This window comes from Bufo bufo, chromosome 6 (assembly GCF_905171765.1).
Source record: "Bufo bufo chromosome 6, aBufBuf1.1, whole genome shotgun sequence".
NCBI classification, from domain to species: domain Eukaryota; kingdom Metazoa; phylum Chordata; class Amphibia; order Anura; family Bufonidae; genus Bufo; species Bufo bufo.
Window position 1 is genome coordinate 20,049,562 of NC_053394.1, and position 15,525 is coordinate 20,065,086.

The 15,525-nt window shown below is 44.9% G+C and overlaps 1 protein-coding gene across 1 annotated transcript; it reads right to left on the minus strand.

Annotated features, from left to right (window-relative positions):
- Positions 1-2,695: 2,695 nt before the first annotated feature.
- On the minus strand, positions 2,696-15,189 carry LOC121003946 (gastrula zinc finger protein XlCGF26.1-like). Its single transcript, XM_040435915.1, has 7 exons — positions 15,163-15,189; positions 11,087-11,222; positions 10,614-10,784; positions 10,410-10,533; positions 10,233-10,321; positions 6,557-6,674; positions 2,696-5,484 (listed from the first exon to the last, which is right to left on the minus strand). The coding sequence occupies exons 2-7, from the start codon at positions 11,162-11,164 to the stop codon at positions 4,220-4,222; spliced, it is 1,845 nt and encodes a 614-aa protein (XP_040291849.1). The 5' UTR covers positions 11,165-11,222; positions 15,163-15,189; the 3' UTR covers positions 2,696-4,219.
- Between the last annotated feature and the right edge of the window lie 336 nt (positions 15,190-15,525).

Below are 15,525 nucleotides of genomic sequence, written 5' to 3' on the forward strand. Positions count from 1 at the left end.
CAGTCTATAACAGTGGCGTACTACTTGGACAACATCGTTCCCATCAGCGACCTGGGTCCAAGATGCCTCCAGACATCCTCCCCATGCTGTTCCCGAACCATTTCAGTGGTGTTTCCAACAATTTCTGACCTTTACATGTGAACCAGGCACCTTCCCCTCTTCAGAGCAGGGGCTGCCTGGTTTAATGCTCGGGTTCTCCCATTGACTTCCATTGTGCTTGGTAGACCACCCGAGCATCCTGAGGTGTTCTACTCAAGCACCCGAACACTTTGGTGCTCGATCAACACTAGTGATCTGCATACAGGAGTCACAGAAAGGTGAGGGAAGCGCTGCGCTGGCTGTACTTACCCTCCCTGGTCTTCTTCCGGGTCCCACTGTGCACTGTGTCCTGACCGTGTACAGCATCAGGACGTAGTGCACATAGGCTCGCACTATAACCTGACTCTGTGTGAACTGGAAGAATCAGTGAGTCCTAGATCTGCAGTGTGGCAGCACCGTCTAGAGCAAGTGAGGTAATTTTTTATTTTTTTTGTCTGATCTGAAGCCTATGGGCTCGAATCTAAGGATGATGGGGTCCAATCTGAGGCTGATTGGGGGTCTGATCTGAGTATGATGGGGGCTGGTCTAAGGTTGATGGAGACTGAGGGGTCTGATGGAGGTTGGGGGTGGTCTGATCAGAGGCTGATGGTGCTTGGGGGTTTGATGAAGAATGGAAGTCTTATCTGAGGTCTGATTTAGAATGGGGGTCTGATTTAGGGCTCTGCTCTGATGGAAAATATTGTTTTTCTTATTTTCCTCTCCAAATCTTAGGTGTGTCTTATAGTCCGAAAAATACGGGTACCGTATGTCCCACATATGCCTGGACTCCTGGCACTTTCGCCTCACACAATATTTCTAAATCTATGGTCTTCAATCTCCAGAAACGTTAGTAAACCCTTGTGATTCCACCACCTTACCGTAGCTAAGCCACTGTATCGAGCTACTGCTATCTCTCTCCTGATGCACCACTGTCTTCACCATAAATACAAATAGACAGGGCAACCCTGGTTCACTTTTGTGAGGATCCATCACATAGACAACTGTGGACGGACTTGACAATTGTTTTGTTCTTTTCTGTTCTGGAAAAACTGAACAAAAAAAAATATTTAAAAAAAACATTTATTAATGACTGGTTCCAAGCTTTGATACGTAGTTATTTATACTCATATGAAATCCCATTTTCTTTTTGGATTCAGACACATCTTGGTAATTTCACACGTCCTCAGTACTTTCCCGTTTTCTTGGATGATGTGTGACTTTACTTTGTTCTTCAATGTTTCAAGGAAGTTTCCAGAAAAACTGATAGACTGTGTTATGCCCATGGCAGTGCCAGCGGAGGTGGGGCACGACACATAGGGTGAAAGAACATCAAGGGGAGAAGTCATCCTCGCCCCCCCCCCCCGAGCCCTGCACTGGGTATAACACAATTGTGATATGTGGGCAGCACGGTGGCTCAGTGGTTAGCACTGGTGCCTTGCAGCACTGTGGTTCTAGGTTTGAATCCGACCAATGAGAACATCTGCATTGAGTTTGTATGTTTTCCCCATGTTTCCGTGGGTTTCCTCCTACACTCCACGGACATACTGATAGGGACCTTAGATTGTGAGCTCCATAGGGGACAGCAGGATGCGAATGTCTGTAAAGTGCTGTGGAATATAGTAGCGCAATATAAGTGCATAAAATAAATATACTTATGTGATTGCGCCAACCTTACTGCAAAATTTTATGCATCTAGTTTTACAAAAATCCACTGCCTCTAGCTCACTAAGAGGGAGTGGTTCAGCACTAGTGACCTAAGATGCAACAATTTTACCAAAACTGCAGCACAAAATTCTATCGCAAAGTAAGCCAAAAATTGTCGCCATAAAGTTAGAACTGTCTAGCTGTGCACCCCATTTACCATCCAGCCTGAGCCTCTGTGATAAACTTGTGGCGTCTTTGGACTCTCCTACCCTAGGACCAGTAAATCTGCCCCAATGTGTTATGACTAGTGCACTACCAGCAGAGGTGGGGGCGAGACACCGAGATTCAATGAACCAAACGGGAAATCCAGCACCAAGTCCATAAAGTCTTCTCCTTTATTAGAGCACATTAAAAGCATAACATCCAAGTAGTACATTATGACCTACGCGTTTCGGACAGACGTATACTATTCTCAGTCATGGAACACCGGCAGGAAGCTATCCACCATTCAGTGGGTAGAACACAATGGAATAGATTTACTAATTTTGTCTAATTGTTACAATGTAGCGTGAGACCAGGCAGATGTGCAAAACGGATAAATTTGGTGCAGTTAGAACTTTTGTCTAATTTTACGCTACCTATTGGTAGGTATACTTTGAGAACTTAGCTGCACGTTTTGGTATATTAATCCATACCCCTTAATGTTAAAGCGGTCCTCTCACTTTAGTAAGTGGCATCTATCATGTAGAGAAAGTTAATAAAAGGCACTTACTGATGTATTGTCCATATGGCTTCCTTTGCTGGCTGGATTCATTTTTTCACCACATTATACACTGCTCGTTTCCATGGTTACAGACCACCCTGCAATCCATCAGTGGTGGTCATGCTTGCACAATATAGGAAAAAGCACTAGCCTATGTGCGCTACCATGGTCCTGGCCACCAGAGAGGTTGACGCTTTCTTCTATATTACCACCTTTTATACCTCTTCACTATCTCTTATGGATAGTCATCTGTGCACTTATTTCCAGATCCTACAAAATGTGTATTTGTATTTCTGATTTTGTAACTGTTTATGTGTAATGTGTCTGGTTCACCAGCAGATGGCGGCAAGCATGGCAAAGCTACAGGGACAGAGGATAGAACCTTCTTTCCATTCTCTTCTTTCCCTCTGGGGGAAAAGTTTTTAGTTAGTGAAAGGGTCAGTCTAGCCTACCCCCTGCCAAGGGAGGTTGTGCGGCAGGAGCTTGTCCCTGCTGGGCGAGCCCTTTCTAAGCCAGCTAGAGCACCTTCAGCCCTGCTGGACCTAGAGCAGGGATCAGCAACCTTCGGAACTTCAGCTGCTGGGAAACTACAACTCTCAGCATGAAAACATGCTTGGTTGTTCTCACAACTCCCATAGAGGTGAATGGAGCATTCTGGGCATTGTAACATCTGGAGTGCTGGAGGTTGCTGATCCCTGACCTAGAGGCAGAAGCCTTAAGCCTCTGAAGCCAAGGAGAAAGTTCCCTGGATAAAGTGAGAGACAGACTAGTTTACAAAGTCAAGTTGCAGCATACAGAAGAAAGGAGAGGAAAAGTTCCTATTTAATCCTGTTAGCACAGCAGAGCCAGAGAGTAACAGATGTAGCAGAGCCAAGTGTGTTTGCCTGCCAGAATTAATGCCAAAGCCTGCTGGTGACCAAGACAAAGCTGGAAGATTGTTTCCTGATGAAAGTTTATTCAAGTAAAGCTGTTATCAAGTTCATCACAAGGTCTGGACTCAATTTATTTCATCATCCCCTTCACCAACTACCATTTTTCTGCAGCGGATGGCCACACCTGGGGTTCCAGTGTATCCAGGTAGGAGCACCGTGACAAGTGCAACACCTTTAAGAGACATTAGGCCACCCTACACCACTCTGGCATTCCTACCCTGCGTATCTTCTACCACCGTATCACTAAAAGGGGTCTTGTGCCCTTGTTGCTGCAAAACAGGTAACAAAACAAGTAACACCACCTACTCCATCTTAAAGGTGACCCCTAGCGCCCGGCCTCTCTCTCTCCGCCCGCCGCACGACCACCACTGATGGATTGCAGGGTGGTCTGTAACCGTGGAAATGAGGCAATATGGATAATCACAATACATTAGTAAGTGTCTTGTATTAAATTTCTCTACATGATAAATGCCACTTACTGAAGTGAGACAACCCCTTAAAGTCACGTCTTTTGTACAGCAAAGAGCAAAATTTATCTTAAACACTGTGGCTCATGGCATATGCACAAGAATTTTGCCTCAATCTGATCCTGAAGTGTTCCTTTAAGATGTGACTTCCCAAATTCAGGACGTGACTACAGCTTTGGCCTTGTGTGAGAATTTCTGATGTCAATAACACTTGATTCCTCAGTAAGAAAATTTTCCACTTTCTGGGTATGAAAATGTCTTCTCCCCCATGTGAATTTTCTCATTTGTAATAAGATTTGATAAACACTGTAGTGTTTCTCACAATCTCAACAGGCCTATGGCTTCTCTCCTGTGTGATTTTTCTCATGTTTAAAAAGATAAGATTTTTTCGTAAAGCATTTCCCACAATCAGAACACGAATACGGTTTCTCCCCTGTGTGAGTTCTTAGATGTGTAGCGAGATGTGATTTTTTCGTAAAGCATTTCCCACATTCAGAACATGAATATGGCTTCTCTCCTGTGTGAGTTCTCAGATGCTCAACAAGATACGATTTCTGAGTAAAACATTTGCCACAATCAGAGCATGAAAATGGCTTCTCCCCTGTGTGAATTCTCTGATGTACAGCATGACTCGATTTACTGCTAAAATATTTCCCACAATCTGCACATGAAAACGGCTTTGCCCCTGTGTGGCTTCTCTCATGTTGAATAAGAGTTGGTTTATGTTTGAAACATTTCCCGCATTGAAAACATGAAAATGGTTTCTCCTCTGTGTGAATTCTCTTATGTTTCGTAAGATTTGATTTAATTGTAAAACATTTTCCACATTCTGAGCATGGAAACGGCTTCATCCCTGCATGATTTCTCTGATGTGCAACAAGATCAGATTTCTGATTAAAACAATTCCCGCATTCAGCACACGAAAAAGGCTTCAACCCTGTGTGAATTCTCTGATGCGCAACAAGAACCGATTTCTGGCTAAAATATTTCCCACAATCAGCACATGAAAACGGCTTCACTCCCGTGTGACATCTCTCATGGATAACAAGAGTTGATTTTTCTGTAAAACTCTTCCCACACTCAGTACATGAAAATGGCTTCTCCCCTGTGTGAATTCTCTTATGTTTAGCAAGATTTGATTTGATTGTGAAACATTTTCCACATTCTGAACACGGATATGGCTTCATCCCCGTGTGAATTCTCTGATGTATAGCAAGATGCGGCCTCCAGTTAAAACACTTCCCACATTCTGAACAAGAAAAAGGCTTCTCCCCTGTGTGAATTCTCTGGTGTGGCACAAGATCAGATTTCCGCTTAAAACACTTCCCACACTCTGAACATGAGTAAGGCTTCTCTCCTGTGTGAATTCTAGTGTGTTTAACGAGGGACGATTTGTGGCTAAAACACTGTCCACATTCCGAACATGAAAACGGCTTCTCCTTTGCTCTTTGATGTTTAACACCCAGTAGATCTTTGCTATGAAGGGGCAAGGGTTTCTCAGGGATAATGGTGTGATCCTTGTAAATATCTTGTGTGATATAATTATCTGCATTAGAATCTGAAGATATCGGATGTCCCTCTGATCTCCCGGTACAATCATCTGCCAAGAATAAAACAGATTTTTATTACATGTGAATAATATTATAATAAACCTTGAAGGGAATCTGTCAGAAGTTTTGACCATGCTAAACTGCTGAAAGCGCTTGGTAAGTGCTGGGGAGAACAGAACAAATATATCTATTGTGGAGCTTATATTATCAGGAGAAGAGTAAAAATGCACTTTTATTCTGCCAGATTTTGCTACTGGAAGTGCCTAGTAGGCGGAGCTTCACTATGAAGTGCTCTCTGCGCTGAGCTGCTTCACAGCCCTTTCCCTCTGAGTGACAGCTGTAGTGGTCTACTGGTCGGATGCTACAGCTGCTGCTTAGAGCGGACGGGAGAGGCTGTGGAGCAGCTCAATGCAGAAAACACTTCACATTGAAGCTCCGCCTCCTGGGCACTTGCAGAATCTGCCAGAGTAAAAGTTGATATTCACATTGCTCCTTTTAATAACTCCCCAAAAGGTACGTTTGTCCTTCTCCCTAGTCCCTGCCTAGATCTGTTAGCAGTTGAGCATGATCAGACAGAGTCTCTATAAAACTATATTAATATTTAATAAAACATATATTTCCATATACATTGCAAGGCATCCTTTGATCTACTCCAGGCTTTGGTAAAAAAAAATCTGTATAAAGAGACTTCAGGAACCATCTTCATTGGGAAATCACATGAATGGAAGACAATCTCCTGACCCAGAGGTACAGCTACCTGGTATCACTGGTTCATCTTCCAATTCAGTACAGAATCCTGTTCACACTACTCCTGTATCCAGGTCTCATACACATACAGGTGTGTCCTTCCTATACACACTCTGTTGGGAGATGTCTATGCTGTATGTGTCAATGTGTGGCCACCCAGTGGTTGGGATGTGCATTGCGCCCTGTCATGGGTTTTCCGAGTATGTCATTAAATTGTATTGAATTTGTATCATGGAAAACTGGAGTCTTTCAGCGGAATTTTAACATCTATATATTAAATGCCCAGTCGAAATAGACAGAATACAAAGCTTCAAAAACTGCCAGTGAATGAGTAGAATCGGTGACTCCTGTCTGCATTTCATGGTCATTCCTCACCTGGGCGGTTGTCTTTAGGAAGGTTTCCGTTGCACTGCTCATTACCCCTCACATAAGTCTCCTCCTCTTTCATTATGGCCGCAGCATTACTCTGCTTCAGATTACCCTGATCCAAAAGCTGAGAAACAAATATTTTAAAAAATCACCATACAGGCCGAGAAATCATGTGGAACGTTTTACCTCCACTCCCTCCTCATCCCTCGGCTGCACAGACATTGTCCTCTCCTGGATCTCCTCATACCTCACCCACCACCTCATCCCACCCTCTGTCTGCCAATGTCCCTCAATGCTCTGTTCTGTGACCCCTACTCTTCTCCATTTATACGTCTGGTCTGACAACTCATAGAGTCCCTTGGCTTTCAGCACTGCCTCAATGGGTTCAATTCAGTCTCCTGCAGCATGGAGAAAGAGCGTGCTATGTGAGGGCTTCTCTCTCCTCGTTCTAGCGATCAGTGGGGGTCTCAGCACTCAGACCCACACTGACCAAATCCATTGAAATGCCTCTATGATATTGTTGAGGAAGAGTTGAGACGTATGCATATATACCCATACATGCATGCAATCACGTGCGGCCATGTATGGTATATATGCATACATGTACTACCGCATCCTGGGATGATGTGCACAGATGTGCCAAGCATCTGTGCGCGTTTGCCCATGGGTGCCCACAGGGACTCATGGTGGCCCCTGTGGGAAATATATGCACCCTTAGCATATATACTGTGGCCCCCTTTTCTATATATATATGTATATGTATTTCTATAATCCCCCTTTATAATATGTATAGGGCAGTGGCCCCTTGTATACATGTGTATACATATTAGGATATGTATACATGTATATAACTGGGCCCCTTATGCCCCCTGATGTGTGTGTATTTGTCCCCTATGTTGGTGTATACATGTGTATGGATGTGCCCCATGCATCCATACACATATATAGATATATATTATATGATATTCCCCCCCCCTCCATACATCTGAAACCAGATGCATCGGTGTGAATGTCCCCCAAGCATTCACACAGATGCAATCTGGTTGATTGCATCAGAATGACCGGACTAAGGTCCGGTCATCCTGATAACTACAAAGGACTCGGATTCCACAGAATCGGAGCCCTTTGATATAATTGTCACCAGCGCCGCTGGAGACAATTATACATGATAGAAGGAGAGGAGGTTTCTCCCCTTCTTCTATTATGCGCATTCCGGCAGCGAAATTAACATCTCGCTGGCCGGAATGCTAAATACCACAGGCGGGAGATCAAAGGCTTCCCCCGCCTGTTGGTATGAAAGCGCGGCCCCGATGCGCTCGTTCAGGAGACGCACGGGCCGGCGCAGTGACATCATCTCACTGCGACGGCCCACGTGTCTCCAATAGTGGTGTGCGCGCGTGCGCCACCCTGTGGGCGGTGCGGCAGTGCGGGCCGTGGGATATAAATATCCCACGGACCCAGCACTGGGGAAGAAGAGCCGTGCCGCCCCCCCGCCGCTGAAGGAGACCCCCCCTTAGACGAACGAGCGACCCCTGGACAACGAGCATTAATCCTAAGTATCACTCTATATCTGTATACCCTCCGGATCCCCCTGCATCATCTGTATACCCTCCGGACCCCCCTGCAATATACCCCACTACTCTCTCTCTCTATATACCCCCTACCACTCTCACCACTCACAATATACCCCACTACTATATATATACTATATACCCCACTACTATATACCCCACTATTATATACCCCACTACTATATACCCCACTACTATATACCCCACTATTATATACCCCACTGCTATATACTCCCCTGGTAACCCTATACTCCCCTGGTAACCCTATACTCCCCTGGTAACCCTATACTCCCTGGTAACCCTATACTCCCCTGGTAACCCTATACTCCCCTGGTAACCCTATACTCCCCTGGTAACCCTATACTCCCCTAGTAACCCTTTAATGCTTTGAGGTCGGCTTACACCCTTGTAAGACCACCGTCAACCTTCGTCTACCCCATAGGGACAGTTTATAGTACTAGGTGGGTGGGCTGTTAATATTGAATGTGTGTATCGTATAGTTAGTTTATGGGCGGAATTGGGAACGTGTAGTGTAGTTGAGTACTGTATAATTAGTGCTGTAATGTTAGTGTATTGCGCAGTGTATTGTTAATAAATACTGTTATATTTGTATCTATCTGTGTAACGTGTAGTTATTGGCGATAGTTAGTAAGGCGCATGCAGCTAGTGTAGCGATCAGTGTAAGGCATAGTGAAAATATTGTTATTGTTATATAAAGGCATAAATAGGCGGAGTTATCAATAGTCGACTCCTCCTATTTATGAATATTAATTACCGATATTTGCATAAATATTGGTGATTAATATTCCCCCTTTACAGATATCAAAAGGAAGCTCAGTGACACTTTGATCCCACAATCTCCACCTTTCCCGTTATACAAGTATAAATCCTATAATACTGCTCAACACAGGATCTTCACAGCCTTCTACAGATCATCCAAACCAAAGATGAACTGAGACTAAACGGGTTTTTATATATGTACTTTATTAAATAATTACCATGAAATACAGAATGTGATACATCGGATAAAAAAGTGGACTACACCTGAGGGGACATAACACAATATGCATATAGGCGGAGGACAGTGAAAGAAGACCAAGTTGGCTAGAGTACACAGTAGGTACAAAAATGTATACAAAAGTCACATCCAGACCATATCAAAGTGCAAGTGCATATCTTTGTAGACATGGAAGGAGTAACCATCAATAACCTGATGGCGGATGGCCAAGTATACTAGAATCATATAACATATGCAGGCACCAACCGCTTGTACTAGACCTCACACCCCAAAGAGTAACATACCCATAGAAACAAGAATGCCTTCCTCTGGGGGATTCACATTCCCCAGAGGAAAGCATTCTGCCGAAACGCGCGTCGGAGTACGTGGCTCTCCTGAGGTGGACACTTCTGTTTCTATGGGTATGTTACTCTTTGGGGTGTGAGGTCTAGTACAAGCGGTTGGTGCCTACATATGTTATATGATTCTAGTATACTTGACCATCCGCCATCAGGTTATTGATGGTTACTCCTTCCATGTCTACAAAGATATGCACTTGCACTTTGATATGGTCTGGATGTGACTTTTGTATACATTTTTGTACCTACTGTGTACTCTAGCCAACTTGGTCTTCTTTCACTGTCCTCCGCCTATATGCATATTGTGTTATGTCCCCTCAGGTGTAGTCCACTTTTTTATCCGATGTATCACATTTTGTATTTCATGGTAATTATTTAATAAAGTACATTTATATTTTGTTATATAAAAACCCATTTAGTCTCAGTTCATCTTCGGTTAGTGTGTATTTATGTGCACTGAGTGGGTATGTTATTTTAGGGTGTTCTTTTCACATAGGACCATCATATAGTGCAGGGCTGGCCAACCTGCGGCTCTCCAGCTGTTGTAAAACTACAATTCCCACCATGCCATGCTGTAGACTGATAGCTGTAGGCTGTCTGGGCATGCTGGGAGTTGTAGTTTTGCAACAGGTGGAGAGCCTCAGGTTGGCCAGCCCTGATATAGTGTATGTAGATCTATGTGTATTTTGTGACCGATATTGATTAATCTTCTACAGATCATGTAGAACATTTCATGAGATCTTATCTCCATCTACCTGATCATCTTGTAGGACACTGTGATGCTCTTCTGAACCATCCTGTGGACTGGGACATCTCCCCGGTGCTGTTCTCTTACTGGATCTCGCTGTAGGAGACACACACAGTGACTGGATTCATTCTTTACATACAATTACGGTAATTACAGCATGTATGTATTTAGTCATGTCTACTACCTGGTGATGTGTAGGGTCTGTGATCCTTCATCATGACGTCCTTGTACAGATCCTGGTGTCCTTCTATATACTCCCACTCCTCCATGGAGAAATAGACGGTGATGTCCTGACACCTTATAGGAACCTGACAACACAAAGATGGTCATAACGCAGATCCCTCAATAGCGTTACTGTATAATGTCCCAGCATGCCCCGCGGTGTCACCTCTCCAGTCAGTAGCTCAATGATTTTGTGGATGAGATCTAGGATCTTCTCTTCATTGATCTCCTCATGAATCAGGGGGTGAGGTGGAGGTCCCTTGATGGGATTCAGGGTTCCTCCCCATCCTTCAGACACAGGAGCCTCACTAGAGGTCTTCTTCACCACTGTGTATTCCTGGTTATAGGGAGACACATTAGTAAATCACAGCCTCTCATTTCCAGCCATGTCCATCTCTTACGGCTCTGTTCACATCTGATTTATCGATTCCATTGTTCTGCCCCATCATAGGATTGTCAGGTTCATTACGTGATGGACACCATGACAGACCTTAATGACTTATAATGGGTCATCATCCTTTCACTGAAAAACAATAGTGGTGTACGCTGCACAATTGTTTCCAGCATCTATGATCAAATCTGCAAGGGAGATGTGAGCACAGCCTAATGTAATGTGACATCACACTCATAACGTCTCACCTCTCCAGTAAGCCGGAAGACGATCTCCAGGATGAGATTTAATATTCTCTCCGCCATCTTGTCTCTGTCACTGTCCATCCAGGAAAATGATGTCACGTAGAAGATATCCACGGAGAGGATCCTACAATGTACGAACCTGGACGGAGAGAAGGTGAAAGATACAATGACTGGAGACAATAAAACCCTTGTCAGATATTGATGAGCAGATGTTGTATTCTCTCTCATTCTGTGTTCACATGAGATGAGCAGCTTGTCGATGGCTGACGTCACGCACGTCGCGTCCGCCACACGACCGCTACAGCCGCTCACGTATCGCAGAGGTGACGCCAGTATGAAGCGGAGATCTGGTAAAGCACTTCATAAATCTAGACTCAGAGTGACTTCTCGCAATAACAGGCGTTAGAAACCAATACAGATCATCTTGGAGATATTCAACCATGTAGAGAAGCCGAGGTTCAGACACCAGCGTCTAGTGCTCCGATTCTATACATCTCTCCCTCCAGGAAATCCCATCTGAGTCACATCCGGCACTTCCACAGGATATACCCACCTCTGGGACCTGCACCTGAACGGGGCCCCATTGCACCTGGCCTAACTGGCCGCCCATGTGGCACAGTTTTCAGCTGTTTTCGGAAGTGTTTTTTAAGTGAATGGAGAGAGCGGTGTATGTGCGGTCTCCTCTCATTTCCTGGCTGGGCTCGATGGGTGCAGAGGTGGGACTAGCACCTATCGTGTAGATATGCCAAAAATGTCCGAGATTGGAACACTTTCCATTTTTCCATGTTCAAGAAAGATACTTGTGACTATAAACTAACAGCTACACCGCTCAGACCAAACTTCCTTCAGTCCCCAGAACGCAGATTTTACCCCTGAAGAAGCCAGAAGGTGAAACTATTTGGGCATTATCTCAGAGCTCGTCTCTTCTGTGATTCTGATCTGTTATCAGGCAAGTCTTAAAGGGGTTGTGCACATTTATGGGGGGGGGGGGGGGCAGACTTACGAAGAGAAGTATACTTTCCTGCCACTGGTTCCCGACTCCTTCGCTCCCTGCTCTCAGTTGCTCGGCTGGGCTACCTGGATGTCATATTGCAAGGGTATCAGGTCACTGCTATGGCCAACAACTGGCGGCAGTGGCGTCAAACACGAAGTTTACATCCAGGGAGGCAATCGGAGAAGCTGAGGCCAGGGAGCGAATGAGCTGGGAGACAGCGTCTTTAATCTTAAACATCTTGAAACGCAATGCCCTTTAAGCCAGGTTCCCCCGGGGTCTGAGGTCTCTTCCCATAATTCTTCGGCCATTAGGCCCAGTACAGACACGGCAGCAGATTGGATGTGGATTTCCCGCAATCTGTTTTCTGAGGACTGCAGGAAGCTTGTCCTGAGCGGTGTATCCGTAGTTTACTCCAGCAGGGGAGAGCGAGCGCCCTTCTTGCACACGCCGAAACGGGGAGCGGCGCTCGACCACTATTATAGTTTGTATTCCAAAGCTTTATTGCCTGTTAGGGCTCATGCACACGACAGTATTTTACGTTCAGTATACTGGCCGTTTTTTTAGTCCAGTATGCGGTACATATACTGAACCATTCATTTCAATGGTTCAGCAAAAAAAAACTGAAGTGTATCCGTGTGCATTCCGTTTCAGTATTTCAGTACTGTGAAAAGATAGAACATGTCCTATTCTTGTCTGCAAATCACGGTGCTTGGCTCCATTCAAGTCAATGGGTCCGCAAAAAAAACGGAACACATACGGAAATGAATCCGTATGTCTTCCGTATCCATTCCATTTTTTGCTGAACCATCTATTGAAAATGTTATGCCCAGCCCAATTTTTTCTATGTAATTACTGTATACTGTACATGGCATACGGAAAAACGGAAAAGAAACAAAAAACGGAACAACAGATCTGTAAAAAAACGGACCGCAAAACACTGAAAAAGCCATACGGTTGTGTGCATGAGCCCTTAGTGTAGTAGTGACAGACAAGCTATTAGGCCTCTTTCACACGGGCGTTGCGGGAAAATGTGCAGGTGCGTTGCGGGAACATGCGTGATTTTTCCACGCGAGTGCAAAACATTGTAATGCGTTTTGCACGCGCGTGAGAAAAATCGGCATGTTTGGTACCCAAACCCGAACTTCTTCACAGAAGTTCGGGCTTGGGATTGCTGTTCTGTAGATTGTATTATTTTCCCTTATAACATGGTTATAAGGGAAAATAATAGCATTCTGAATACAGAGCATAGTATAGTGCTGGAGGGGTTAAAAAAATAATAATAATAATTTAACTCACCTTAATCCACTTGATCGCGCAGCCGGCATCTCCTTCTGTCTTCTTCTTTGCTGTGCACAGGAACAGGACCTGTGGTGACGTCACTCCGGTCATCACATGGTCCGTCACATGATCTTTTACCATGGTGATGGATCATGTGATGACCGGAGTGACCTCACCACAGGTCCTTTTCCTGCACACAGCAAAGATGAAGACAGAAGAGATGCCGGGCTGCGCGATCAAGTGGATTAAGGTGAGTTCAATTTTTTTTATTTTTTTTTAACCCCTCCAGCGCTATTGTACTATGCATTCTGTATTCAGAATGCTATTCTTTTCCCTTATAACCATGTTATAAGGGGAAATAATAATGATCGGGTCTCCATCCCGATCGTCTCCTAGCAACCGTGCGTGAAAATCGCACCGCATCCGCACTTGCTTGCGATTTTCACGCAACCCCATTCACTTCTATGGGGCCTGCATTGCATGGAAAACGCCGAATATAGAGCATGCTGCGATTTTCATGCAACGCACAAGTGATGCATGAAAATCACCGCTCACGTGAACAGCCCCATAGAAATGAATGGGTCGGTATTCAGTGCGGGTGCAATGTGTTCAACTCACGCATCGCATCCGCGCAAAATACTCGCCCGTGTGAAAGGGGCCTAAGGCCGCGCCTCCGGTGTGTCCTAATAGGCAGTTATTGATGGTAGATGTGGGAATCATTCGTTAGACCCCCGGCTGCCATGGTAACCCCCGACACCCCACGACTGTGTCCCCGGGAGCAGATGGACAGTAGGAGCTAAATAGTGAGGATGAAAGCCTCCTCCGTCCTCCGCCATTACCGCACGGCTGCGGCTCCACATTACTGCTGTTCCTGATTAGTGTTGAGCGAACTTGTGTTTTAAGTTCGGCGTCTAAAGTTCGGGTTATCAAAGAATCGCGTTATGGATTCCGCTACCACGGAACATAACGGAATTTAGAATCCACAACGCGATATTTCGATAACCCGACGCCGAACTTAAAACACAAGTTCGCTCAACACTATTCCTGATCACCCACGCGACCTACAAAACAAGTACGCTCCTTCTAATGCAGCATCGTGCGGCACGCTCCGCGCCACTATCCAGATTAAAATAAAATTGGGTAGTGTAAAAAAAATATATATATCTTTCCCCATAAAAATTTAAAATTTATTTAGTAAACTGTTAAAAATCCCTGCATATGTATACGACATCGCCGCCATCGTAACGACAAAAATAAGAACGTTACTTACTAAGAGGAATGATGGAAACAAATCATTTTGGTTTTCTTGAAAAACTCGTACGGCGTCAGCAATGGAAAAACAAAAAATTTACGGCTCTGGGAATACGGCGGCATAAAAATGATTATATCATGACCTGCGGTATTAGGGCATGTTCACACCAAAACAGGTTTTAAAAAATCAGCACAGAATCCGTTTTTCGGTGCGGTTTTTGATGCATCTTTTCTTCAACCAATGGGTGTTCACTTCAATACAAAAATCCGTTTATGATGCAGATCTGCACCAAAAAATAAGCAGAAGACGCACAAAAAACACACAGACTTTCATGGAGCAGTTTTTTTCTGCTTCCTATTCATTTCAATGGGAGATTCAGCCCCAGGATGGGAGAGGCTGCTTCTTCTTTCCAAGTGATGCTTCCCATAGAAATAAATGGGAATCTCAAAAATCTCAGTGTGAACTGGGCCTAATAAAACCCCTCACACATAAGTCCTCAAGGCCCAGGATATGGAGGGGTTAATGAGCGGGGCGACCACACAGGAGATCCCCTACCTCCATCTGCAGAGCGGCTGTACAGGACCTGGGATGATGTCATAGTCATGTGATCAGCCACATGTAGGGGCGGAGTCAGGGATCCCATGATCAGTTGCCACAGTGACAGGATTACCTCAGTGTGTGCAGGGCTCTGTTCTGTGAAAATCTGCTGCCCTCGTCACTTCCGGTCTCGACGTCACCCTTCTGAGGTCGGTGTGTCCCAAAGCTGGCAACCTCATAGGCTGTAAAGAAGGCTTGGCTCCGGGCAGCTTATTCTAACAGCTGCTGTATGTGAACGGGCGGGCAGCAGATTTTCACAGGCGCTGGGCAGCTTTTTTTAATAGAGGCTGAATGGGGACAGCGGGCACGTGCAGGGGCATC

Bases quoted from the DNA above. Each gene is read 5' to 3' on its own strand.
- LOC121003946 (XM_040435915.1), bottom strand. From the start codon at position 11,164: ATGGACAGTGACAGAGACAAGATGGCGGAGAGAATATTAAATCTCATC. The intron at 10,785-11,086 runs GTGAGACGTTAT...CCCTATAACCAG, and splicing joins TCTTCCGGCTTACTGGAGAG to GAATACACAGTGGTGAAGAA. The intron at 10,322-10,409 runs GTAGTAGACATG...TGTCTCCTACAG, and splicing joins CAGACCCTACACATCACCAG to CGAGATCCAGTAAGAGAACA.